Consider the following 26,850-nt stretch of genomic DNA (forward strand, 5'->3'; position numbering starts at 1 on the left):
CAGAAAGAGGGGTTACATTCAGACATAGGGAATCTTTTCCTAACTTATTAGCTCAGTGATAGTCAGTCTTGATCAGAAGTCAGAGATGAACTTTCTGCTGCTTGAGGCTTTCAATTCTTGCTGAGGGGGTGGTGGACAGCAGACTATGCCCTGCTCTGAGTTATTCCATGTTGTTTAGAACAGTACCTTTCAGGCTGTGCCCTGCTCTACATTACTCCATTTTATAAAGCAGCAGTTTGCCCTGAGTTACTTCATTTTGACTACAAGTGCTAAGGCAGAATGACTTGGTAACTCATCTAGGCAAATACACAGAATAACTTCAGCTGCATAGCATAAGAACAACTGATAAATAAATTAACTGTGCTACTAAAAATTACCAAACGGACACAGATGCATAATTGTATCAACTCCACATCAGGGAAACCAGGCCTATACGTCCAATCACTGGACACACCATACCACCAAATGATGCTGAGATAGATAAGAATTTTGGGATACAGAGAAAAATACTGAGTCTCAAAAGAGAAGCACTCATGAACCACTGCAATGCAAAACAATCAACTCCTGAGCAACCAGCTCATACTTGGCTCATGCCCTTGCCCACAAAAGTAACATGATGAGAGGGTAATGTGAAAGTGTAGGGGAAACTGGCACAAAATTGTGTAACTGCACCCTAAGTCCACCTCTAGTTCAGCTTCTAGCTACTGTCCCTCTATCAATATTAACATCCCAGACCAAGGGATTGCAGCTTGTCACAGTTGAGATGGACTGCTTTCTCCCTGAATGTATTCCTTGCTTTACCACAAAGGCTTCTCAATTTCAAAATAGCTCATATTAGCCCTTGAATGTGTCTCTGCTTTCAAATAAATCTGTGCCTCTAACTGGCATGTCCTTAAATGATTTTTTTTTTTTTTTAGTACTAGGGATTGAACCCAGTGGCACTTAACCACTAAGCCACAACCCCAAACTCCTTTCTGTTTTTTATTTAGAGACAGTTGTCTCGCTGAGTTGCTTAGGACCTCGATAAGTTGCTGAGACTGGCTTTGAACTTGCGATCCCCCAGCTTCAGGCTCCTGACTGCTGGGATTACAGGCATGCACCACTGCGCCCAGCTCTTAAATTTATTTCTGCAATGTCTGTCAAGAATTCCACTTGTCCTGAGTTGAGGTCCCTGCCCCCTATCACGGTGGAACTCCCCAGATCACTTCTGGTGCAACCCCCTCATTTGAAATACATAAAAGGAGAGACATCTAAGAGAGCGGTACAGCATCACACAACAACTTGTCATCAGACCATTTGGTGAACACATCCTGAGTGACAGGTCAGGAACTCCTGACTCTGTCCTAGTAGCTTTAGCTCAGCTCCATAGCCATGCTTGATGTGGCCCACTTTGAAACTGCCTGCTGCCCGGGCACTCACCTTGAACAAATTCTGAACTCTGGACAGTTCCTCACCTGGAACAAGTTCTGTGGCTGGAACCCGGAATCATATCTGACCATGTACAGATGACTGTTTACATTTGTGTCTGCTCTCTGCCTTTGCTCCTAGTAGGGCTTATTGAAACCCTGTGCTTGCTTAACTTTTTCAGTCTTTCTGTAACCTATATATTTTTGTGTAAAGTGTGATGTGACTTGAATGTTGTAGATATTAATAATTAAGATTGGAATGAAATAAAAGAACTTTTGAATGCCCTGCTCACAGCTATCAAGGGAACCATGAAAACTCAGTGAATTAAAGCCAATAAAATTGATGTAGCCTGTGAATTTATTGTTATTCTATAAATTCTGACATTGTGGAAAGACACAAACTTATCTGGTCTACTTTAATGTCATAGATTGCTCATGATATAGGCAAATTCAGTATTTCCAAAGTTGACTATAAATTCCAAAGATCAAGTTTTCAGTTGAAAAAAAAATTTGTTGTTGTTGTATCTCAACAACTGCCTTTCATATAGAATTTTTTTTAAGTGACTGACTATTCTCTACCTTTTTGGGGGGTGGTGGTGGTACGGGAGATTGAACCCATCAACATTCTACCATTGAGCTACATTCCCATTCCCTTTTTATTTTTTCTTTTGAGACAGGGTCTCACCAAATTGCTGAGGCTCATCTTGAACTTGCGATCCTCTGAGCTGCTGGGATTACAGGTATGCATCACTGCACCCAGCAGTGCCTAGCTATTCTCTCTATATATCATCACCTAAATTCTTACCATATAACTTGAAAATTATCTGTTTAAGTGCTTGTGTCCCCAACTATACTATCAGCTCCATAAAAGCAATGACCATGCTGCATTCATTATTATTTCCTCAGCATTAGCACAGCATTCCCCAGCATCTTGGCATATATAAGTGCTCAGAAAATGCATGTAAATGTAACTAAACTGACAGGAAATAGTGCACTGGACTGCCTTCCAAACAGAGGGAAACAACAGAGGGGTGAGAATTACAGGGACTAAGGCTACTAGCTCCACAGACAGCTAGGAACAAATTCTATTAGAAAACTCTAGATGAAGAAATTTTCTAAAAGACACACATGATAAATCTAGTTCTTTATGATGTGGGACTGTGATGTTGTTGCATAATAAGAAATACATACTTGGTCTCTGTCCTTGGTTTTGAGCACACAGAAGTTAAAACCTTTGGGAACTCCAAAGTAGTAAGTATCTTTTTTTTTTTACGCTAATGAGATGATTGGTGGCTACAGACTCCAGGATAGCCTCTGGATAGGGGTCTAGTTGCCAGGGGAACAAACCATGTGGTCAGAGGTTGGAACTTTCAGTTATACTACCCATCCATCTCTGGGGAGACAGAGGAGTTCAAAGTTGCATGTATCAACAATGGCCAATGAGTTAATCAATCATGCCTACATAATAAAGCATCCATAAGAACCCAAAAGGGAGGGGTTTGGAGTGCTTCCAGACTGCTGAGTATGTGGAGATTCTTGTAGTAGTGAGAAGTCCTGGAAACTCTTGCATCTTCCCACATGCCCTGCCCTGTGCATCTCTTCCACCTCACTTTGCTTTTGTATCCTTTGTAATATTCTTCCTAATAAACTGGACATGTTAAGTGTCTTCCTGAGTTCTGTGAGTCCTCCTAGTAAATTAATCAAGTAAGGGGTCATGGGAATCCCAATTTATAGCCAGACAGTCAGAAGCACAAGTAACAATCTAGGCCTTGTGATCAGCATCTGAAGTGAGAGCAGTTTCGTGAACTGAGTCTTTAACCCCAGGAATATGACACTAACCACAGCAGACAATGGAAAATTGAGTTAAACTGAAGTTGGTGTCCAACTGCTTGCTTTATATGTGAAGGAACCTCCCCAATATGTTTTCATGACAAAGTAATTTGTTTTTTTCTTATATCTTCTTGGAGTGACATGTTTGTGTACCAAAAATGCTATTAGGCAGAAGAAAACAAGAATGTTAACCAATGTGTCTCCACATTTGGGTAAGCCAGCATACTTTCCAGATGTTTGTGTCAAACTGGTGGTGTTATTAGTATTTTATCTATATCAGATTTCTGTTAATATGTCTTATAAATGCAAGACTATGGAGCAAATTAAGATTAGACATAAGCACCTGCTGATGAATCACAGTACTTAATTCTTCTCAGAACATTTATTGACAAAACCATTTATAAAAGCAGAAGATGTGGATATGCATCAAACCAAGCAAACCATTCTAATGAATAGATTTTGATGCATTCACTTATGAGGGAAATAATGTGGCTGATGGGAAATGATTAGGCAACATCAACATAATCAAAACTCCAATAAATAAGCTGTAGTATTAATAAATTTACATTATTTCTGCCTACTGCTTATAAATCCTGCACATAAACATGATCTGTTATATTCACTTGCCAAAGCTATTTCTATTAGTCTTCTATTAGCTACCATTTATGCTATGTACATATTACTAACATCAGTGGCTGTCAAAATTATGACTTTTAGACCTAAACCTCATCTACTATTTGGGGAATCTATTTTAACAATCTCATTGGCTTAAAGGTAAACTTACATGTATACAAAAACATATACATGCTTTCTTTTGTCGGTTTTAAAAGAAAACACACATATGCCTTGTGACACATGTGCACCTGAGCATACACAACCCCCATGTACTCTGAAATTCAGGTTTAAGAATATATTCTGTTATCCAGGATATGAAAATCATTTTAAATTATAACCTTAAACATCAGACCATTTCTAGGGAAGGATAAAAATATAAGTATTTTACAACTTAAATTAATATGATTCTAAAACTAAAATTCTGATTTCCTAACATTTGACATGGAAAATAAATGTGTTGGGGTGAAAAGGGCTTGTTCAGTGCCCCCTCCTGTCTAAAAACTGCACACATGCAGGCCAGTCCAAGCTCTTCTTCCATATCACTAGGGAGGGAAATTTCTCTCTGTACTTGTTTAGACAATTTAGGCCACTTTAGCTTAGCCTAAATCCTATCTGCTTCAACACCCTACTCATTCCCATACATACAGTCCTTGAGGTGTGGCATACAAAGGACCACTCAGTCCCTTTTATATTAAGAACTTAACTATTTTCTTTATGAAAATAAAGAAAACTATTTTTTCTGTAGCTTTCATTCAAATCAAGTTGCTTCACAAGGTCTGTAGGCTGAGCTTTCAGCTTCTCAAGCACATTTCATATTAAAATTGCCATAATGTAATCTTGTGCCAGCTGAATAAAACATACACAAGTGTGCCGATCTGCCTGAAAAATACTTAAAATGTGATTCTTACAGAAGGCAAAGACAACATGTAGAAAATTTATATGAGACATAAAAAACTCGGTAATGCCTACAACCCGCTAAGCAATTGTCTTAGATGGAAATCTATACTCTGACAATAAGAAATCCAGTGGCATCCTTTGGTCTCTTACTGTCCATGATGACCCTTCATCTTGTGAACAGTTGCCAGAAGTCCCTCAGATAGGAGCAGCTACAATCCCTTATAAACTTTTATGAGGCACAGACCGAAGCAGACAAGCACATGATTCCATCTGATAGCAAAGATTCTGCCACGCCAAACTAATGCAACAGTAGATCTAAGAGAGTTGGCTTTAAGGGATTTTGGTCATTTCTCATTTCCTGGTTTGACTAATCAAGTGGCAAAATGTACTTCTTCAAAAGTTAATAAAATTTTTGTTATTCCTCTGACATTCATGAAAAAGAAAGTATTATTTTGATTATTCTCCTGAACAGGCAAGAAGAACAGACTTCATAAGCTAAGAAATATAAAAGCTTGATGATTTTAGACAACCATTTATTTTCATAAATATATCAGGTAGAGAGAGTATTTGGATCAATCCAATGCTATATAGATTTCAATTAAAAACCCACAGTGGTGCTGGTTGTATAACTTGGGTTCAATCTCCAAAACCAGAAACACCCATAGGGTAACTAAAATTTTTCCAAAGTACTATAATAAGTAATGATAATAATAATTTTTGTAGTCATTTTCATCATGTATATTTTTCCTAATGTAAAGTTTTCCTTACCACAAAAATCTGCTAGTCATCACACTCACAAGGGTTGTTTGGCCCAAGTTGAGAAAGACTGGAAATATATAGGCAGTGGCATCTTTAACATAATACCTAAACTGGTATACTTCCAGGGTTAGGTGAGAAATTTGATGCCAATCTCTCCCTCAGGTCAAAGTTGGAAATGAAAGACATACGTAAGAGGCAATTCTGTGACCCTATCTTTAAACCAAACAAATTCCAGAAGTGGTTTTGGAACTGATGCTAGGGCAGACTACTATACATTATTAAGATGACCACATAAAACTGCACATACACCAAACAAAGACTTTTAGTTTCTGGTCTGGCATGTAAATAGTCATTCCATGCTCACACGAATAATGCTGAAGTGAAAAATCAACAACACTTCTTAGCTCCATCAAAGAATTAGGGCAAGGTCAAATTGTTGTCCCCCAAACTAGAAAAAGACAGAGAGGTTGGTACAGAGAATCACACTTTATTGGAGCATAAGTGTGGAAGCAGATACTGTGGCTTCTGGAGTCAGAATGGGGTAGGAAAATTTAAAATTGTCATTGACAAATTGATGAAGGTCCATCATAGACAAATTTGAAAGTTAAAAATTCCAGGGGGTTCAGTCTTTGGAGGGTTCCCATACTTCTGGAGTTTAGCCCCCTTCCCCCTGAGAACTACCATGTTCTTACTGTAAAGATCAGAGAAAAAAATATCTCCTGTTTCTACCTGGGGAAGGGGGAAAGTAGACATTTTGAAACATGCCCACAGCATTTTGTTCTTCTCAAAAACACATGATAAATTCTGTTTTCCCCCAAATCCATAAACTGAAGTATAACTCTCAGTATCTCAAAATGTGACATCATTTGGAAATAGTCTTCACAGTTGTAATTAACAGGATAAGTCAGGATAAGGTCACACTGGGGCAGGGTTGGTCCTTAATCCAATATGAAAATGTCCTTATAAGAAGGGAAAATGACAGACACACACAGGGGGAATTCTGGTTTAGATGAAGGCCAAGATCAGTGTGGTGCTTCTCAGAGTCTAGGGGTGCCAGATTGCAGCAATCCACCAGAAGCTGGGGGAGAGGCACAGAATAGAACTTCCTTGCAGCCTTGGGTAGGAAACAATCCTGCCAACAACTTGATCTCATACTTGCAGCATCCAGAACTGAGAAACAATAAGTTTCTGTTGTTTAAGTCATCCAGTTTGAGGTACTTTGTTAAGGCAGCCTGAGCAAATTAATACACCTGCCCTCGAGGAAAAGTATTTTTATCAGAGTCTGAGTGGGGTTTTATCAGTAGGTGGGGTAGAGGGTGTAACATATGCTAAATGGTAATAGGAAGGAAAGGAAAGAAGAAATATTTAAAACAATGACAGTTTTCCAAAAATTAATGACAGACAACAAACCACAGATCCAAGAAACTCAACACCAAGCAGAATAAATAGAAAAAAAAAATCCACCCCCGGGCATATCACATTTGAACTGCAGAAAAAGAAAATCTTAGCAGAGGCTGGCTGGTCACAGGGAAGGAGGTACATGGAATACCTTACCTACCTTACCTGTAGAGGAGCAAGGATGAAAACTACAACAGACTTCTCTTCAAAAATCATGCAAAGAAGAGGTGAGTAGAATGAAATATTTCAAGTATTTAAAGAAAAGAAACAATACCCCATCATCCTAGAATTTTGCATCCAGCAAAACTGTCTCTCAAAAGTGAAGAAAAAATGCTTTCTCAGACAAAGAAAAATTGGAAGGAATGTGTTGCTGTTAGACCTGCCTTGCAAGAAATGTGCCTTACAAGAAGGAAAGTGATATAGAGCAGAAACTTGAATCTACATAAAGAAATGAAGAGGATTAGAGAAGGAATAGTGAACATAAAAAAAATCTTTCATTTTTCTTATTCTTAACTGACCTACTAGATAATGGTTTGTTTGAAAGAATAGCAATAATGCATCCAGTGATTGTACATGGAAAAGTGAAATGAATGACAGCTATAAGGGATATAAGGGAACAATTGAGAAGATTCTATTATAAGGTATTTGTACTACCCATGAAATGCTACAGTAGTATTTGTAATTGAACTTGGATGAATTATAATGTGCACTTCTAACAAAGAACAAGCACTAAAAAGGTTAAAAAAAAGTGTAAGCTTTTATGTTGAGATTAAAAAATGGATTCATAGAAAATGTCCAACTGAAACCAAAGAAGGCAGATAATGAGTGAAAGAAAAGGAGAGACAAAACACACTAGCAATGAATAGAAAAGAGTAACATACATAACAATATGTTGACACAAGATACTTTAAAACATGTCCTTTGCATTGCAAAATAGGGTAATATATTTGGAAATACTATTTAAGTAAAAATAAAGCAAATATTTTTGAAATTTTAATATATAGCACTTACATGCCAGTTTTCATTGTATCAGAAATTTGAAAAGCAAAGAACCCTTCCAAAGTACCAACAACTACTCTCATTTTTATTATTAACTTAAACTAATTTATGGGGGAAAAGAACAAAGTGATCATTAAGCTATCCATGTTTCTACATATTCTCTTTCTATTATTCAATCACACAAACAGTATGTGGCATACTATTAAATGTTACATATTTTTCCAATTTAGATTTATTTTTAAATTGACATTGCTATGTTTGCCAATTTGGTATTCAATTAAGTTTACATATTAGTGTTTAATTGGCCATCTTTCCATAACCCCCCTTTTAAAAATAACTTTTTCTATTATAAATGTTAATATAGATATTTTAGTATTACTTTTAAATTTCAAAGTATTTCCTTAAAACATATTTTCCAAAATGGAATCACTGGATCAAAGCACATAGCTTTATAACTTTTAAAAGATAAGTAAATTGCTCTCAAGAAAACAAAATGGACAGAGGGAGGAACATGTATTCAGAGGAGGAATGACAATATGTATCCTAAGAGCAAGTAGTTCAGAACTGCTGAGGAACAAAGGAGAAAAGGATGGAAGACAATGAAGCTGGACAGGCAGGCCTGAACCAATCAAGAAGGGCCTGTGCAGTTCCTTAGCCCATTTATTGATTGGGTTATTTGTTATTTTGGTGTTAAGTTTTTGCAAACCAAAACTACTCTAAAATTTATATATCCTGGAGACTAGTGCTCTATCTGAGGTGTGTATGGTAAAGATTTTTTCCCATTAGGCTCTCTCATTACGTTATTGATTGTTTCCTTTGCCGAGAAGAAGTTTTTTTAGTTTGAATCCATCCCATTTATTGGTTCTTATTTTATATTTCTTGTGCTTTAGGAGCCTTATTAAGGAAGTCAGGTCCTAAACCAACATGATGAAGGTTTGGGCCTACTTTTTCTTCTATTACGCATAGAGTCTCTGTTCTAGTGTCTAAGTCTTTGATACACTTTTGAATTGATTTTTGTGCAGGATGACAGAGGTTTAATTTCATTTTACTACCAGTGGATTTCCAGTTTTCCCAGCACCATTTGTTAAACAGGCTATCTTTTCTCCAGTATATGTTTTTGGTGTCTTTGTCTAGCATGAGATAACCATATTTATGTGGGTTAGTCTCTGTGACTTCTATTTTGTATCATTGGTCTACATGACTATTTAGGTACCAATACCATGCCATTTTTGTTACTATTGCTCTAATAGTATAGTATAAAATCTGGTATTGTGATGCCTCTTGCTTCACTCTTCTTGCTGTAGATAGCTTTGGCTATTCTGGGTCTCTCATTTACAGAAGAAAAAAAAAATACAATTTATCAACAAACATATGAAGAAATGTTCATCATCTGTAGCAATTAGAGAAATGCAAAATAAAACTACTCTAAAATTTCATCTCACTCTAGTCAGCATGGCAATTATCAAGACTATAAGCAATAATAAGTATTGGTGAGAATGTGGGGAAAAAGGTACACTCATACATTGATGGTAGGACTGCAAACTGGTGCAACTACTGTGGAAAGCAGTATGGAGAGTCCTCAGAAAACTTGGAATGGAAACTCCATTTGACCCAGCTATCCTACTCCTTAGTTTATACCCAAAGGACTTAAATCAGCATACTACAGTGATGCAGCCACATCAATGTTTATAGCAGCTCAATTCACAGTAGCTACACTATGGAACCAACCTAGATTCCCTTCAACAAATGAATGGATAAAGAAAATGTGGTACATAAACACAAAGGAATATTATTCAGCCTTAAAGAAGAATGAAATTATGGCATTTGAAGGCAAATGGGTAAAACTAGAGAATATCATGCTAAGTGAAATAAACTAATCCCAAAAAACTGAAAGCCAAATGTTTTCTCTGATAAGCAGAAAACATAGTAGGTAGGGGAGTAGGGAAGAATGAAGGAACTTTGGTTTGTGTAGAGGGTAGTGAGGGGAGGGGTGGGGGTTTGGGGATGGGAAGGATGGTAGAATGAGACAAGACATTATTACCCTATATACATGTATGATTACACTACTGGAGTGACTCTGCACCATGTACAGAGAAAGAAGTTGTGTTCCATTTGTGTACAATATGTCAAAATGCATTCTATTGTCATGTATATCTAATTAGAATAAAAAAAAGAAGGGCCTTACAACAAGAGTTTGAATCTCACTTTGGGTAATAGGAAATGAAAGAACTGTGAGAAGGGAGGGGGACATTATCATTATTTGCTTGTTGAAAACGGAAGCAGCAGCTGGATGGGAAACCAGCTACAAAAACCAGGAGAGATGCTGAGTGCTTGAAACTGGACACTGTGGATGTAGACAAGAGGAGAATTCACATGTGAGAGATACAGAAAAGACAGTTTATAGATTTTGAGGAGTGGCTCTATGTGGTGTGGCTGAGAAGGCTAAGTAGCATTGGGTCAAGAAAGTGAAAATATGATCATCACTTTGGGCACTGAAGGCACTGAAGACACTGATCATCACTCGCTCAAGACACACTAGAATTGCCTGCTTACTCCTCCATTAGAATGTCAATGCTCTAAAGGCAGAGCCTTTATTCACCTTTTTATCTCCCACGCCAGCCATAGTACTTAGTATGCTGTGGTTATTCCCAAATTAAATAAAATAGATGGGTAGATGACACCATTTACTAAGGCATAAAATAAAGGAGAGGAGACAGGTTTAGGTTAGAAAAACTGATTACGAACATCAATCTCACAATAAATAATTACTAAATAAAGGAATCAAGAAATAAATGCATATATACAAGGTGGAACGAGGAGGGAGATTTAGATGATGTTAGGTAGAATTTCAACTTCTAATAAAATACTAACAAAAATCTGATACCTACAAGGAAAACTGAGCAAGCTGACAATCACCTTGGCCACTGAAGGCACTCATTGAAGAAGGAATGTGTTTTAATATGTTAATGTTCATGAACATTTATAATGTTACAATCTTTCATCTTAATTTTGAAATATGTTATTTAACACAGAGGGGTGATATCTTAAAAATGTTCCTTCCATTCAAAAAGAGCCATAGTAATACTGACAGATTAAACTAAATTCCAGTGTATAACCATTTCCATAATCTATATTTTGCTTTTTGGCAAAGTTACTCATTTTCTTAGCAAAGTTCAATGTTTATTTTATTTTGATTAAAGACTTAAAAATACAATGTGACATTTTATGTGTTTTTTCCCCTTCAAAAAATAGTAATACATATTTCGGAGGCCTCCAGAACTTTGTTAACAAAGGCTAAATTGACATTACCAGGAATATCACACTGATAATATTTTGAATATAAATATATTTGCAAGTTCTCTTTATTCCTATACAGCTCAAAGCCTCACAAAACACATCAGCATCCATTTGTATTATCCTTTAGGCATGCCCACTGCACAACGGGGCCTGCACCTGGATGTGAGAATATCCAAACTGTAAGAATTGGTGGCCAGTGGGAGCACAGGGAGTGGGGGGGTGGAGTAGGCCTCTGTTCAGCAGCTGTCCAAAGGACAGAACTGGAAGAGGATGCAAATCCTTTCTCCCAAGCTGTTGGCCTCAATTCAAGCAAGTAATTTGTTTCTGGAGGATTAACTCCATCTCCCTGCAAAACTATTTAATCTTTCCATGTACAGATGCCACCAATACTTCAAGTCATTCTAGTGATGAAATTATTATATAACAAAGATAACTTAAAGAAATTGGATAAAGAAACAAATATATACATATGAATTTAACTGGATGATTTGTTACTTTAAAAATGTTGTTGACAAAATGAAAAACTACTCCCTCAAAAATAACTTGATATAAATGTTAAATCAAATATGCACAAACTGTATATACAGGAATGAGATCTTATTCACTCAAGCTTTGGGGGCAAGAACAACAAAAAAGCAACATTCTGATATGACATGTTCTTATAAGTGGTTAATTAGATGATGTTAGGTAGAATTTGAACTTCTAATAAAATACTAACAAAAATCTGATATCGACAAGGAAAACTGACCAAGCTGACAATCATCTTGGCCACTGAAGGCATTCATTGAAGAAGGAATGTGTTTTAATATGTTAATGTTCATGAACATTTATAATGTTACAATCTTTCATCTTAATTTTGAAATGTTATTTAACACAGAAGGTTGATATCTTAAAAATGTTCTTTCCATTCAAAAAGATCAAAATAACTAAAAATAACTTTTCTTTCATTTTCCCTACTTTCCAGAATGCTAGTATAGAAGTTTCATGGGGGGAAAAACCTGGAGCTTTAAAAAAAAAAAAATCTATTGCTTAAGAAAAGAAAGAAAGGCAAAAACAGTGTAAAGTTGGCTGCCTGCGAAAGCTGTGAGGCTGGGCCAAATACCTATTTTTTAATGTTCTTTTGTTCCTACATCTTTTCTCATACCTCTTTAGTTTTCCCAGTGCCTGACAAGACTTTAATCCTTTAGGTTAGTCAACAAATACAGTGTTGGGTCCCAGAAAATGATACCCCCATACTGGGTGCTTTGACATGCTGATTGGCCCTATAACCTACCTCAGATCCCAGGTTCCTCCCATGTTCTGTGTCTCCCCTTCTATTGCATTTCCCCCTTTTGTGCCTAAGATCCAGCCCACCAAGGAGAAACAATCTCCTCTTGCTTCCTGACTCTTCATTAACTGAAGTCACATCTTGGGAAGAGACCGAAGTCTGTCAACACACCTAGACGGACTTCTAGAGAAATTGTCCTCCACTTTGGTCCCATAGGTAATCCTTGACATACTACTGTCCACTCTGTGGGCCAAACAGATTTTGTTCCAGGCCTCTGTATATTCTCCAAACCCACAAAGTACCCCTAAAAATAATTTTATTATTCCCCTAAAAATGTTCCTCATTCTCCCCTTTCCCTATAGAAAAAAAAGGCATATATTTTTCTAAATAATTGAATCTTTGTCAGAGAACAGCTCTGAAAACAAGAAAGCGAGAACAACTTCTTTCTTTACTTCCTCTGAACTCAACCTTCTTTATTTCTCTCCCTTAATCCAGAATTCAATATATTACTAGTATTATATATTTACACTATAGGTAAACAGGCTTTAATAGGTTAGGTTGAGATACAATTATTTACTGGGTTTTTTGTTTGTTTGTTTTTTGGTGCTGGGCTTTGAACCCAGGGTCTCTCTCATACATGTTTGGGAAACACTTTACCACTGAGCTATATCCCCAGCCTTAAAATACTTTTAACCTAAAAATTATAGAAAGGCCAAACATCAAATTGAAAAAACAAACTTAAAGCATAATCTGAATTGATGTTTGACTCCTGTATTAGACACAAAGTAAGAGGATAAAGTCTGATGAATTCAGGAACCAGGGCTTTCAAAGCAGAATGAGGTCTTTGACATCTGGAGGTGGATTAACAGAACATGAACTCTTTTTTAAAGTGTAGCTAAAGTATCAATCTGGTTAATTCAAGGCTCTTTACTTCTGTTAGGCATAAAGCAATGCTGGAGATTTGGCTGCTGTCAGAGTGAAGTCATTCTAGGTCACCCTGTTTTTTATGGGGAGGGAAGCAGAGGGCTCTGGGTGTACTGCTTCTTTCCCAGGAATGTCAGAGAAGGCTCCTGCAGTTGAACTGATATCACAGGAGAGGAATCATGTGACAACTTAATTCAGAGTAACTATCCAGGTTTAGGGTTACTTTAGGGATATAAAATATCCTTGCTTCTTAAGTATAAGAATTTTGTGGTTTGCTACTGAACAAAACAACTTTCACAGTATTCTTAAAGGGTCTCATCTAATTAGAATCATTTAAATCTAGGTATAGGTAATAACCAAGAAAGTCTTTCCATTGAACACCTCTATCCTTCTGTTATTTGTCATTTTTATTACTGAGAAGCTTAAGCAGCAATCATGACACCACAAGCAAATGACTATAATGATATTTACATTACCTAATATTGATAATTTTTTTCTAAAAAAAATGATATCTGGTCACCACCATGACTATACTTCCTTGCATTTGAGAAAATGCCAAGTTCAAAGTCGAGCTTCCTTTGTTCTTCCAGCATGAGTCTCTTTAGGCAGGATGGTTGGGGAAAAGACTTGATTAAAATAAATTATCCTAGATAAGAGCTTAACACTGGACAAAGCATGGGTAACGGACAGATGGAATTTGGCCATGGGAACAGAGGGGGCCAGGACCTGGAGAAAGAACAGGGAAATACTCTTCCTGGATGCTGGGCGCTTCTCTCCTCTTCTATCAGTTCAGTCTCCGACTTTTCTCTTGTCTCCCCTACTCAGTTCTCCACCATTCTCTTTCCAACTCTCTCCCTTCCCTTCTACCCCCAACCCCAATTCTACAATATCTCCATCAGTTAATCCTAGAAGTAGACAGGGGCCCAAACTCATTCTGAGAGCAATACAAATAATGAATAGAAATTAAAATAAAAAATGTCTTAGCCTCAGTAATAATCTGAGAACTTGGAATCCAAACAGATACTTTGAAAAGGTCTTGAACTGGGGTAGAATGACATATGCAGTCAGACTGCTTTTTACCTACACATTTGCTTGACTCTAAATTTAAATGCAGCACAGCTTGCTCAAGATGTAAATGACTAAACTTTCCAAAAATTATCCTGATCAACAGAATTACTGGTATTTTGGTATTTAAAAGTAGCACAGAATACTGGAATAACTAAAATTGATATTATAATTGCTAAAGTAAGTAAATAAGGAGTGTATATTATAATGAAACCTAAGATTTTTATGTCTAATATGAAAATAACATCTTCAGATATTACAATTAAGATTAGGAAAGTTTGCCGGGGGCAGTGGTGCATGCCTAAGATCCCAAAGGTTTGGGAGGCAGAGGCAGGAGAATCGTGAATTCAAAGCCATCTTCAACAAAAGTGAGATGCCAAGCAATTCAGTGAGACCCTGTCTCTAAATAAAATACAAAATAGGAATAGGGATGTGGATCAGTGGTTGAGTGCCCCTGAATTCAATCCCTTGTACTAAAAAAAAAAAAAAAAAAAAGATTAAGAAAGTTAGTGTTCAACTTTAAGTGTGCATTAAAATATCCCCACCCTCAATCATTCTGTGGTGTTTTTGAAATTTCAAAAGCCTCTCTGGTTATGCTGATACATATTTATATTAACTTAGAGGATGTTACACATTATTACATTGAACTCCCAATGTACTCCACTTAGTCACAGTAAAAATTTAAGATCCCACATGCAAAGCTCTTTGCCTACTAATTTCATCATGTCCTAGGATTTGTTTTTATTTGGTAAGTTCTACAGTAACAGGTGAAAAACACATTTAAACTTTCTTTCCCTACCATTAGGAAGTTATTCAGCACTAAATATATCAAGTGAGAGTTTAAAAGTAATAGATTTAGAGGTGGGCTTGGAACTAGATATTTTTAAAAGTAAAGCTATTCATCTACCACACAGAATAAGGAACAGGCAGGAGTGAAGCTAAGGTTGAAAAGGGAATTATATGATCATCAAATTCTTCCTGAAGCATGTCCTCAAAAATGGATTCATTGTTTTCATTTACATTGATGAGAACTTATTACACATGCTCACCTTCAAGTGGAAAGAGAATATTAACTGGCGATACCTATTTTGAGACCATGAACAAATTAATCTATGTAATAGTTACTCTGATATTAAAAATCATGAGCTAATTATACTATTTAGATACTTTGAATATTATCTTAACTTCAGTTTATTTGCTTTTATTTCTCATCTACATATTATGAAAAGCTAAAGTTTATTAACATACCTGGGGTCAAGAAGACTCCTCAAAAATTTGAAAAGTAAAACCTGGTTCTGAAGAGAAAAACAATAAAAAAATATAATTAAGTACTAAAATGAATTTTCCAAATTATGAACTACTCTAGACAGCCTCTTAAAAATACACATATATGCTTAACATTCTGTTAAGCCTCTATACATATCTTCCCATTTCATTAAGCCTCTATAAGGTTCTAAGAAATTCTAAAGAATCATCTGGAGGTCCTTTATGTCCTTCCAACAGTTCTAATCATTGTCACACATTCAATTTTGGGTGTAAAAGAGATACAACTTGTTATCTCAAAAAAAAAAAAAAAAAAAAAGATTCCTACTAAGAAAAACTCCTGAGCTGTTCCCAGAATGAGGCCCTCCAAATGGCAGGTGTTTGAATTGCTCTGCTGGTGGCACTGATAGGTTTCAAACTGCCTGTATTTCTTGTGTCAACAGCCTGCTGGGAAATAGTTTATTTAGGTAGGGTGGGAGTTTGAGGCTCAAATTAACAAACACCATCAAGACAAATTCACTGTTGATATAATAGTGGTTCATACAATACAAGTTCATTGTTGATACACTGTTGATACATTAGATATAGCAATCAAATTGCAATGTGTCTGCAATCAATATGCCATAAAATCTGGGTTCTGCTTCTGACACTCATTAGCTATATGACTTTATGTTAGCATTCAATTTCCTTAGGAGGAAGCAGAGAGCAGAGAGACAACAATATCTTCTCTGCCTTTTGCACAGGGTAATAGTGAGAATTAAATGAGATAAATCATCTTATACCCCATGTTTCTAAGTTTTGGGGAACCTAAATAACAATTATACATGCTTAGTTTTTCATCTTTTTTTTTTCTGACACACTCAACCCTCATCTGTAAAAAGGAGGAGACTTCCAAAGTGAAAATAATTAATGTCATATAGAATATACTTTTAAAAATATATTTCAGTCTTGGGGCTGGGGTCATGGCTCAGTGGTAGAGGGCTCGCCTTGCAAGTGCAAGGCTCTGGGTTTGATCCTTAGCACCACATAAAAATAAATAAATAAATAAATAAAGTTAACATGTACAACTACAAAAAAGGTAAATATTTAAATTTATTAATTATATCATTTATATTATATATATTTCAGTCTTTAAGAAGATTGACACACCAGGTGCAATGTGTAATCCCAGCTACTTGGGAGGCTGAGGCACAAAGATCACCAGTTTGATGCCAGTCTGGGCAACTTAGGGAGACCCTGTCTCAAAATAATTTTTTTTTTAAGGGTTGGGGATATAGCTCAATGGTAGAGTGCTTGTCTAGTATGTTTAAGGCCCAGGATTTGATCATCATTCTGCAAAAAATAAAAAAATTTTTAAAAACCCAAAACTGACACATACATACTTACTAGTCTTTATCAGTCTTTGATTTCCTATCTTTTCTCCATCACTTTGCTTTATTTTATATGACTTTCCTCCTGGTTATAAATAACTTAACATTCTTACTTATTTTTCTTTTCAAGAATTCTGAAAACTATTAGACAGAGACACATTGCTTCTCATCAGAAGTAAAGGTACTTTATAAGATCTTTGTAGAATATACAATCAATAAAACTCTAGAATAAAATTTCTTTAAAAGAATACTCAGCAAATGGGCCATGGTCAAATAGACACTTTTTTTTCTTATCCATTACACTTCAGCTTTTATATATCTACATAATGAATAACATTATATTTGATTACTAGGCCTCTCCATTTCTTAATATCCTTATAGACAGAATACAGGAAAAAGAAATCCTGAAACTGATAATATTACATTTTAAAGGGCAATGATGACAGTACCATCAAAACAAGTAAGATTTACCAGATTTTTAAAGGGTAGAGAAGCTCTGGGGATTGAGAATGGTGTGAGTAGAAATATCTGTCTTCCCAGCCCCCAAAAGACTGGTTATAATGTGTTGTTATGGTTTGGACGTGAGGTGTTCCCCAAAAGCTCACTCGTAAGACAATACAGGAAGGTTCAGAGGAGAAATGATTGGGTTGTAAGAATCTTAACCCAATCAGTGATTTAATCCTCTGATAGGGATTAACTGAGTGGTAACTGAAGTGGTAGGGTGTGGCTGGAGGAGGTGGGTATTAAGGTGTGGCTTTGGTGTATATATTTGTATTTGCAGTGGAGTCTCTGCTTCTGCTTCACCGTGATGTGAGCTGCTTCCCTCTGCCACACTCTCCCACCATGATGTCAGACTCACCTCAAACCCTGTGGAATGGAGCCAGCTTCTATGGACTAAGACCTCTGAAACTGTGAGCCCTCAAATAAACTCTTCTTTCTTTATACTTGTTCTGGTCATATCCTTTAGTCATGGCAGCAAAAAAAAAAAAACTGACTAAAACACCTGTCCCTCCATGTACTTTCTCAATATCCTGGGCAGTACGCTATCCTCATTCCAGTCAAACGAATCTGTAATTGCTTTTTAGTTTATTTTCTTCCTTGGAAGCAGTGATTGTATTTATAGAAATTAAATGTTTTTGGACAAACAGAATAAATATTTGTGGAATTAACAGATGTGTCTTTGCCCGGAGTTAAAAATGGGCATAATGCTGGACAATCAAGCCTTATATCTGGGAATTGTTTTTAAATTGTCTCATTATATTCAATTAACTTCAAAGTGCTATACATTTTACTTCATCTGGAATCTGTCCTCTTCACTACTAATGACTTTGTCCTGGTCCTCACATCTTTTGCCTAGACCTTTTGCTTTCTAATTGTTCTCTCTGTTCCATTTGCTCTCCTTGCCACTCTACTCTCCACACTGCAAGCCAGAGTTAATTTTCTACAAAATGGATCTAATGATGCCATCCTTTGCCTAAAAGACTTAAGTAATTCTCCAACACATAGAAAGTAAGTACAAATTTCTTAGTATTACATATGATATCAGGCCCAAAGCTAGATTTTCAGCCTCTGTAATTTTAACTTATCTCTTCCAACGTGTCTCTAGCCCACTGTTGCTCTCCACGTATCACACCTCACACAGATCTGACATACTCTGAACACAGGCTGCTTTATTCCTTTAAGTTTTCGCATGCCCATATCACTTATCTAGAAAGCCATTCCCCATTCTGTTTGGAAAACTATTATTGATTACTCAAGACCCAATTCAGATAGTTTTGGGAATCCTTGTCTGACTTTCTCATAGTCCATCAATCTCTTCTTTAATGTAGCTCTTATACCATTATATTATATTTATATAAATGCTTCTCTGTTCCATAGAAAAAATTAAAGGAAAGGCTGTCTTCTTATTCATGTCCTCATGCACACTGAGGAACAGAGTAGAGCTGTAACATGTATTTTTTAAATATTTATTTTTTAGTTTTAAGTGGACACAATATCTTTATTTTACATTTGTGTGGTAGTGAAGATCGAACGCAGTGCCTCAAGCATGCTAGGCGAGCACTCTACCACTGAGCCACAACTCCAGCCCCTGCAACATGTATTTAATTTAAACAAATGACTTCCATATCTTTGTCTCCATGCCAACTGTCTCCCACTCACTCATGTTCTGGTTTTTACCTTGTAGTTATTCCCCACCACTATTATTGCCCTTTGAAGATTCTGTGTTGTGTTTTATGTCCCCGTCATTGCCTATTCCTTACCTCTATCATGTGGCCATAAGGTAGTGAGTAACTAAGTAAAACAAACCTAAAAGAGAATAAAATTGTGGGTCCTATAGCAAAATAAGAGGGAGAGAAGAGGAGATTTTCTATGAGTTGTGATTTTTAGAATAAGTACAGGTTACAGTTCCAAAGATGTTTCTTTGTTATGCCTAAAGACAAACTCCTTCATTTCCAGACTCAGAGATCATCACACAGCTACTCCCAAACACATACACACCCAACATAGAGATTATTACATGGCAACTATAAACTTAAGAAATAACTACAATCAGAAGTTCTTAGGTGGAAATTCATTTCTTTCCACTGTTATTTTTTTGCCCAATATATATGTGTAATATTTACCTGAAAATTTTTTAAAAATATTTTTAGTTAAATAAATAATAATATATTTTAGTTAAATAAATAATAATTTATTATTATGTAGTGCTGAGGAGTGAACTCAGCGCCTCACATGTGCCAGGCAAGTGTTCTACCACTGAGCCACAACCGGAGCTTACCTGAAGTTTTTTAATGACTACTTCAATCTGTCCAGAAAAGTGTGTAGCAACCAACTCAGCAGCTTTACAGGGCTTCAGGGATACAAGTTCCTGGAGTTAAATGAAAAGAAAAATCCATTTTTAATGGTACTTTTAAATAGAATATTCACAGATGTGAGCTATGATTACCTATTTCAATATTGTCAAAAGCTTCACATTGCTTTTCAGGAGACCTTGATTTAGCGCTGCACTTTAAAGGGCACACTGCAAATGAGCAAATTTAGATGTGTACCTTATAATAATTCAGAGTTCAATTTAACAAAGGGTAATTCAGAGTTCTTAGAAAATGAAAGCACTATAATACTATGGATTCTGGCTATGATATCTATAGGATGAACATAAAGAACAAAAGCTTCCCTGTCAATGAATTTTACTCTTGAACCTAAAGCAATAAAGAAATGAGAAAGAATATGGTTGCAATTTCTTGCCTAAGAATTCTAAAACTTTATCTCTGGGCCTTGTGGATTTAGAAACTGGAAGAATCTTCAAAAATCAACTATAGTCTTAAGGAGACTAAAACGTCAACCACTGTTAATTAACTACTGTTAAAAAGGCTTATTTTTGTCAAATCAAAGAAAGGATTTATCCTTGGATTCTAACATCTATGATTCTGCCTTCCCAGCTGTACCTTTTTGGTCTAAAAAAAAGAAACACGAAAAAAACCACCAAAAGTAAGAGTAGTCAAGAGTTGTGCCACATGTATCAAATGAGTGGTATCAAATGAATAGTCAAGAGTCATGTCACATGGAAAATGTAAAGCCCAAATGGCCTCACCATTTAGTTCTAATGACCATTTAGGGAAGAAATAACACCAGCATTAATTAACCTCTTACAGAGAATAGAAAACTTCTTTAGGTTATTGTATAAGGTCAGCAACATTTCGATAACTAAACATAATGGGACAATATTAAAAAAAAAAAAAAGAAAGAAAAGTGTGCATAAACCTTACTCCTGAATACTGACACAAAATTCCTGAAAGAAAAAGAAACCCAATAAAAAACACACACAAAAAACAATATATCAGGTTTAAATTGCATTTACCTGTGGAATTCAGGGTTGGTTTATTTTTTTTATTTTTTTTTTTTAATGTAATATCATTTTTTATTTCACTTTATTCTTAATATACTAATATCAACTATATAGTATCATTGACCAATGCATACAGAAAAGCTAACGATTTAGATATTAACAATAAAATAACAAAGTAAAATATTAACTTTGATGCTACCAAGGGCCTCAAGCAGGTCTGTTTATAGATCTACACTATCCAAAACTGGGCCACTAGTGATGTGCGGTTATTGTGCACTTGAAATAAAATAAATGTGGCCAGTCCTAATTGAGATGTGCTGAAGGTGGAAAATACACACATTTATAAGATTTCATTTATGGGGGGCGGGGGAAGGAGAAATGTCTCAATGTTTTTCATACAGATTTAAGTTCATCTGTTTCATTTTACTTTTAAATGGCTATGGCTCACATTTCATTTCTGTTGGACAGCACTGTTACAGCTGACCCTGTTTTGCAGACTAGAGTTTATTAAGCTTACTAGACCAACTTTATATAGTTTTTCTAGAAAAGATGTAGCAAAGGGTGGAAATTTTGAGAGTATGAATCCCGGGAAAGAATCCTTTCTCTTGCTGATGCTCAAGGGGCTTCCTCCTCCCCTCCCCAGATTCCTACCTTAGTGCCACATAATCAGGCTGGCTTATTTTTGTTGAAGTATCTATGATCTGACAATTTTATCTAAGGGAACAAATGTAAAAAAGATATAAGAAAATTCTAGTTGCTTGCATTCTTGATTTTCAGCAAGAAGCCAATTCTATACACTTCAAAATTTTCATGGAATGTGCCCCGCCAAGTTTTACACACCTCTTACTACATAATGGCAGGAATTTAAATTCTTTTTAATCTTAGAAAGATGGGCTTGTTAAGATTTGGTGATTTTTTAAAACAAAATTAAAGATGTATGTTTTCTGAAGTCAAAGTTTGCTGTTGGGTTTCTTCAGGTGAAGCAGAAGGCAGCTGGCTTAGTTGAAATGATGGCTTTCCTCCGGAAGAGAGTTGAGGATGATGAACATGTGCAGCGCGAGATTGAAAAAGTGTTCCATGAACTCCTCCTGTAATGCGAACCTCTCATTCAGGTTTACCTATTCAGTCTTGAGCTGTCTCAGGTGCCAATGCTCATGGGGAAAATGCCTACTGGCTGTTCAAATCTGTGCAAACCCATCCATCTGAATCCCTTTCAATCCTAGTATTGGGTTGAAAATTTCTATACTAAAGAACACATTTTGTAAATTTACTCTAATTACTTATACATGAGAATACATGAGAATGCATTTTAGCACATCATACATATATGAGTATAACTTCTCATTTGTCTGGTTATACATGATATAGAGTTACTCAAGTCACGTAAATCATTTATGCACATAGGGTAATAATGTCAGATTCTTTCTACTATCATTCCAACCCCACGCCCCCTCCCCTCCCCGTTCACTCCTGAATACCACTATTCTCCCCCACCACCCCCTTGTTGTGAATTAGTATCAGCCTTTGGTTCTGGGATCGGCTTATTTTACTTGGCAGAATATTCTCCAGTTGCATCCATTTATTGGCAAATGCCATTATTTCATTCTTCTTTAAGGCTAAGGAATATTCCATTGTGTATATATACCAATTTCTTTATCTGTTGAAACGTACCTAGGTTGATTCCATAGTTTAGCTGCTACAAACACTGATGTGGCTGTGTCGCTGTAGTAGGCTGCTGATTTTAAGTCTTTTGGGTATAAACCTAGGAGTGGGGTAACTGGGTCAAATATGGCCATACTGCTTTCCATAGTAGCTGCACCCATTTGCAGTCCCACCAGCAATATTTGAGTGTACCTCGCCAACATTTATTGTTGCTTGTATTCTTGATGATTGCCATTCTTACTGGATGAGATGTAATCTCAGTGTAGTTTTGCTTTTCTCTAATTGCTAGGATGTTAGAATATTTTTTCCATATATTTGTTGATTGTGTTTCTTCTTCTGTGAAGCGTCTGTTCAGTTCCTTAGCCCATTTATTGATAGGGTTATTTGGGGTTTTTTTTTTTTTTGGTGTTAAATTTTTTGAGTTCTTTATGTATCCTGGAGATTAATGCTCTGAGTTGAATGTGATAAATTTTTCCCATTCTGTAGGCTCTCTCTTCACATTGTTTCCTTTGCTGTGAAGAAGCTTTTTAAAGTTTGAGTCCATCCCATTTATTGATTTTTGATCTTATTTCTTTTACTCTTTGAGTCTTGCCAAGGTATTCAGTTCCTAAGCCGATATGGTAGAGATCTGTGCCTACTCTTCCTTCCAGTAGGCGCAGGGTCTCTGCTCTATTGCCTGCAAATTCTTCTTCACTTCTATTAAAATGCAGCAGTGTATCATCCAACCCATAGAGGTCTATCAATTGAGTAAGGGTTATTTTCTTCTCTTCCGACATGAGTGACTGCAGCTCATAAAGCAACAGCTGGCTACAGTTTCTCCACTTTGATATTAATATCTCTAACTGAGACAGGTTATTCTTTGATCTATACATTTTGACTAGTTTTAGCCTCCGAAGCAGCTCTTCTTTGTCACGAACCTGCTTCACCAATAGTGCTTTTTCTTCATTTAATCCTGGTTTAGGTTTCTCAATCACAGAATCAACGGACTCAGATTTACCTGCAGTGACATTCTTGACTGTATTTTTCAATTGTGCATTTTCTTCAGATTCAGTGCCTTTGTGTTTAGAACTTTGAGATTCCAAGCTGTTTTCTAATGTTGAAGATGCCGATTTCTCTGAAAAATTCTGATCATTTTCTTTCTTCTCTACTTTAAGACGTTTTATCACACTGCAAGAATTAGATGAAATTCTTGTCTTCTTTACTTTGTCTGTAACTGTTGCACTTGTAGGTTCTTTTTGTGAACTATCCGCATCAGGAGATGGTGGATCCACAGAGTCTTGTGGAGTCCTAGCTTTATCTGGTGAACTTTGCATTGTGGAAATGAGATCTTTACTCTCTTCTGCATCCTTGTTTGTGTCCCCAGCACCGTCCTCCCGGTTGATTTCGGGCTTGTCTGCGCGCTCACCACAGCACTTGCTTTCCTCAGACATGGCGGGACCCGAACTGTACAGCTCACAAACGCTCCAAAGGGCAGAGACCGCCAAAGAGCAGCGATGGGTTCCAACCAGTTAGCCAAATGCGAGCTCAGGGTTGGTTTAATATCAACAAAATTTATCAACAAAACAAACAAGAAAAAAAAACACCATTATGATAGAAAAGGTGAAAAATTTCAAAGTCCATTCATAAGGAAATCCACAGGATGTTAAGGAACCTTCTACAAAAAAAAAAAAAAAAAAAAAAAAAAAAAAAACCTTATAGGAAACATCAGACTTTGTTTCATGTGAAAATTTCAAAAATACTGTTACTAGAAGCATTAATAAAAATACCAACTTGTAGTTAGCCTAAGTAGCATATGCCTATAATCCCAGTTGCTCAGGAGGCTGAGGTAGGAGGATCAAAACCTGAAGTTTTAGGTGATAATAAAGGAAGATATTTTTTTAAGTACAGGAGAATAATTGATTATACGTAATAAGATTCTGCCTCAAAATAATAAATGAATGGATACATAAATAAATAAATAAATAAATAAATAAATAAATAAATAAAGTGGGCTGGGTACAGCATCCCTGGGTTCAATCCCTAGTACCCCCCACAAAGAAGTTGTAACCGTAAATCTAACAAAGGATGGAAAATTTCTACAGAGAAAAATCATAAAAACTATAGAAAGATATTGCATAAAAGATTATACCATACAATCACAGATTAGAAGACTTAATTTATTGATGTTCTTTAGCATCAATTATCTTCACAATCATGGGCAGATTCAATGCAATGCCAGTCAGAATCACAAAATTTAATTTCTTTCTTTCTCTTTTGATGGAATTTTATCAGCTGATTCCAAAATGTACTTGAAAGTATTCAAAGTTTATACTAGCCATGACCTTGTTAAAGATATAGAGATATGCTATATATCTTAAAATAGTATGGTACTGATGCAGAGATAGACAAAGAGGCTAATGAAACAGAAAGACCAGAAAGCAGCCCAAGTATAGAGATCCTTGATATACTTATGACCATGTTATAATAAATGCTGCTGGGAAGACAGGACATTTGTATTTCTTAAAAATAACAGGATACCTCCAAAATTAACTAGATCCCAGTTTTATATCACATATGAAAATTGCTTTCAACTGGATCCCAGATTTAAAGATTAAAAAAAAAAACAAAGACCCAAGAGTTAGGGGTGTAGCTAAGTGACAGAGCACTTCCCTAGCCCTAAGTTTCATTCATAGCACCACTATAAAACAAATAAACAAAAGTTTTAGGTGATAATAAAGGAAGATATTTTTTAAGTACAGAAGAATAATTGATTACACTATTTAAAAAACACTTTTCTTAAAAAGAAAAAAGATTGAGGAGAAGATGTTTGCAGTACATTTTTGAAAAAAGACTAACATCCATGATACATACAGAAATCCTACCAATCAATAAGTATAAGACATTCAATTGAAAAAAATTGGGCAAAAGACTTCAACAGGCATATCACCAAAGAGGAAATTTAAATAGCCACTAAACAGGGAAAGGCTATCTATAGTAATTAAGAAAATGTAAACTTAAAACATAATTAGATACCATTACACATCACCAGACTCACAAAGTTTTCAAGTCTGGCAAAGATATAGAGTGAATTAGAACTCTCATATTATGCTGGCATCCAGTAATATTTAAGGTATTAATTCCAATTAACTAGCAATTATATACCTTAAAGCAGAGATTATAAGTAATCATGCACCAAAATCAGTTGGAGGGCTTGTTAAAACACAGATTGTTGGGTCCCACCCCAAGAGTTTATCATTCAGGAAGTCTGAAGTCTATCAAGTTCTTAGCTGATGTTGTAATGTTTGTCTGAGACCAGACCGAAAACCACTGCTCTAGAGAAATGCATGTGGCTGTGCTCAGGAGGCATACCTAAGAATAATTGTGCACTGATTATTTTTAATAGTCAAAATCCAGAAACAACCAAAGGTCCATCAACAATAAAATGAATAAATTGTGACGTATTTATAAAAGGAAATATGCTACAATAAGCAAGAACTGTAAACTACGCATAGAAATGGTCCAAACTTCTTAAACAAAATATAAAGCAAAAATAAAACAAAAAATACAGTATAATTTCATTTAAGTACAGTTCAAAAGCATGTAAAACAAGAACACAATTAGGGACGCATGTGGATGCAGTAACAGTATATAGAAAGGCAGGAAATTATCACAAAAACTGGGATAATGAAGATAGTGGTGGGAACAAGGAGGCAGGTGTTTGGGATCAGGAAAGAATACAAGGGAAGAGTCTAGAGTATGAGATGTATTTTAGTCTTTATTTGGACCTAGAATGTTTGCTTTTAAATTTTTTATAAAACTATATTTTACACTCTTTTCTGACTTTTTAAAAAATATTTTTTAGTTTTAATGGATCTTTCATTTTATTATTTATATGCAGTACTGAGGATGGAACCCAGGGCCTCACATATGCCAGGCAAGTGCACTACCACTGAGCCACAACTCCAGCCCCTCTTTACTGACTTTTTAATTCAGAAAAATAAAAAGTATTTTTAAAAACCTAATGATATATTTTGTCCATATTGGGAGAACCATCTGAACTAGAGATTCTTTACCAGGAGTCCACAAACCCAATCTGTGAATGGCTTAAAAATCACTAAAACATTAAAATATTAAACTCCTAAAGGTGTCTGGGCAACCCTGAAATAACAAAAATTATTCAACAAAAACTCCATATACTTGTAATCATGGTGTCAAGAGACATGTAAAGGCTCAAGGTAAAAAAATATACATATGTAGAAAAAATAGTCAGCA

General features: G+C 35.9%; 1 protein-coding gene and 1 pseudogene across 1 annotated transcript in view; both read right to left on the bottom strand.

The window, feature by feature from the left end:
• Vps8 (VPS8 subunit of CORVET complex) overlaps positions 1 to 26,850 on the bottom strand; it is a 253,801-nt gene that overhangs the window by 100,040 nt on the left and 126,911 nt on the right. The window contains exons 34-35 of the mRNA XM_077795024.1: positions 19,870 to 19,959; positions 15,706 to 15,752 (exon numbers count right to left, since the gene is read on the bottom strand). Of these exons, the coding sequence (XP_077651150.1) occupies positions 15,706 to 15,752; positions 19,870 to 19,959 (137 nt within the window). The remainder of the gene's footprint in view (positions 1 to 15,705; positions 15,753 to 19,869; positions 19,960 to 26,850) is intronic.
• On the bottom strand, positions 21,865 to 24,118 carry LOC144253253 (swi5-dependent recombination DNA repair protein 1 homolog pseudogene; annotated as a pseudogene).

This window comes from Urocitellus parryii, chromosome 2 (assembly GCF_045843805.1).
Source record: "Urocitellus parryii isolate mUroPar1 chromosome 2, mUroPar1.hap1, whole genome shotgun sequence".
NCBI classification, from domain to species: Eukaryota; Metazoa; Chordata; class Mammalia; order Rodentia; family Sciuridae; genus Urocitellus; species Urocitellus parryii.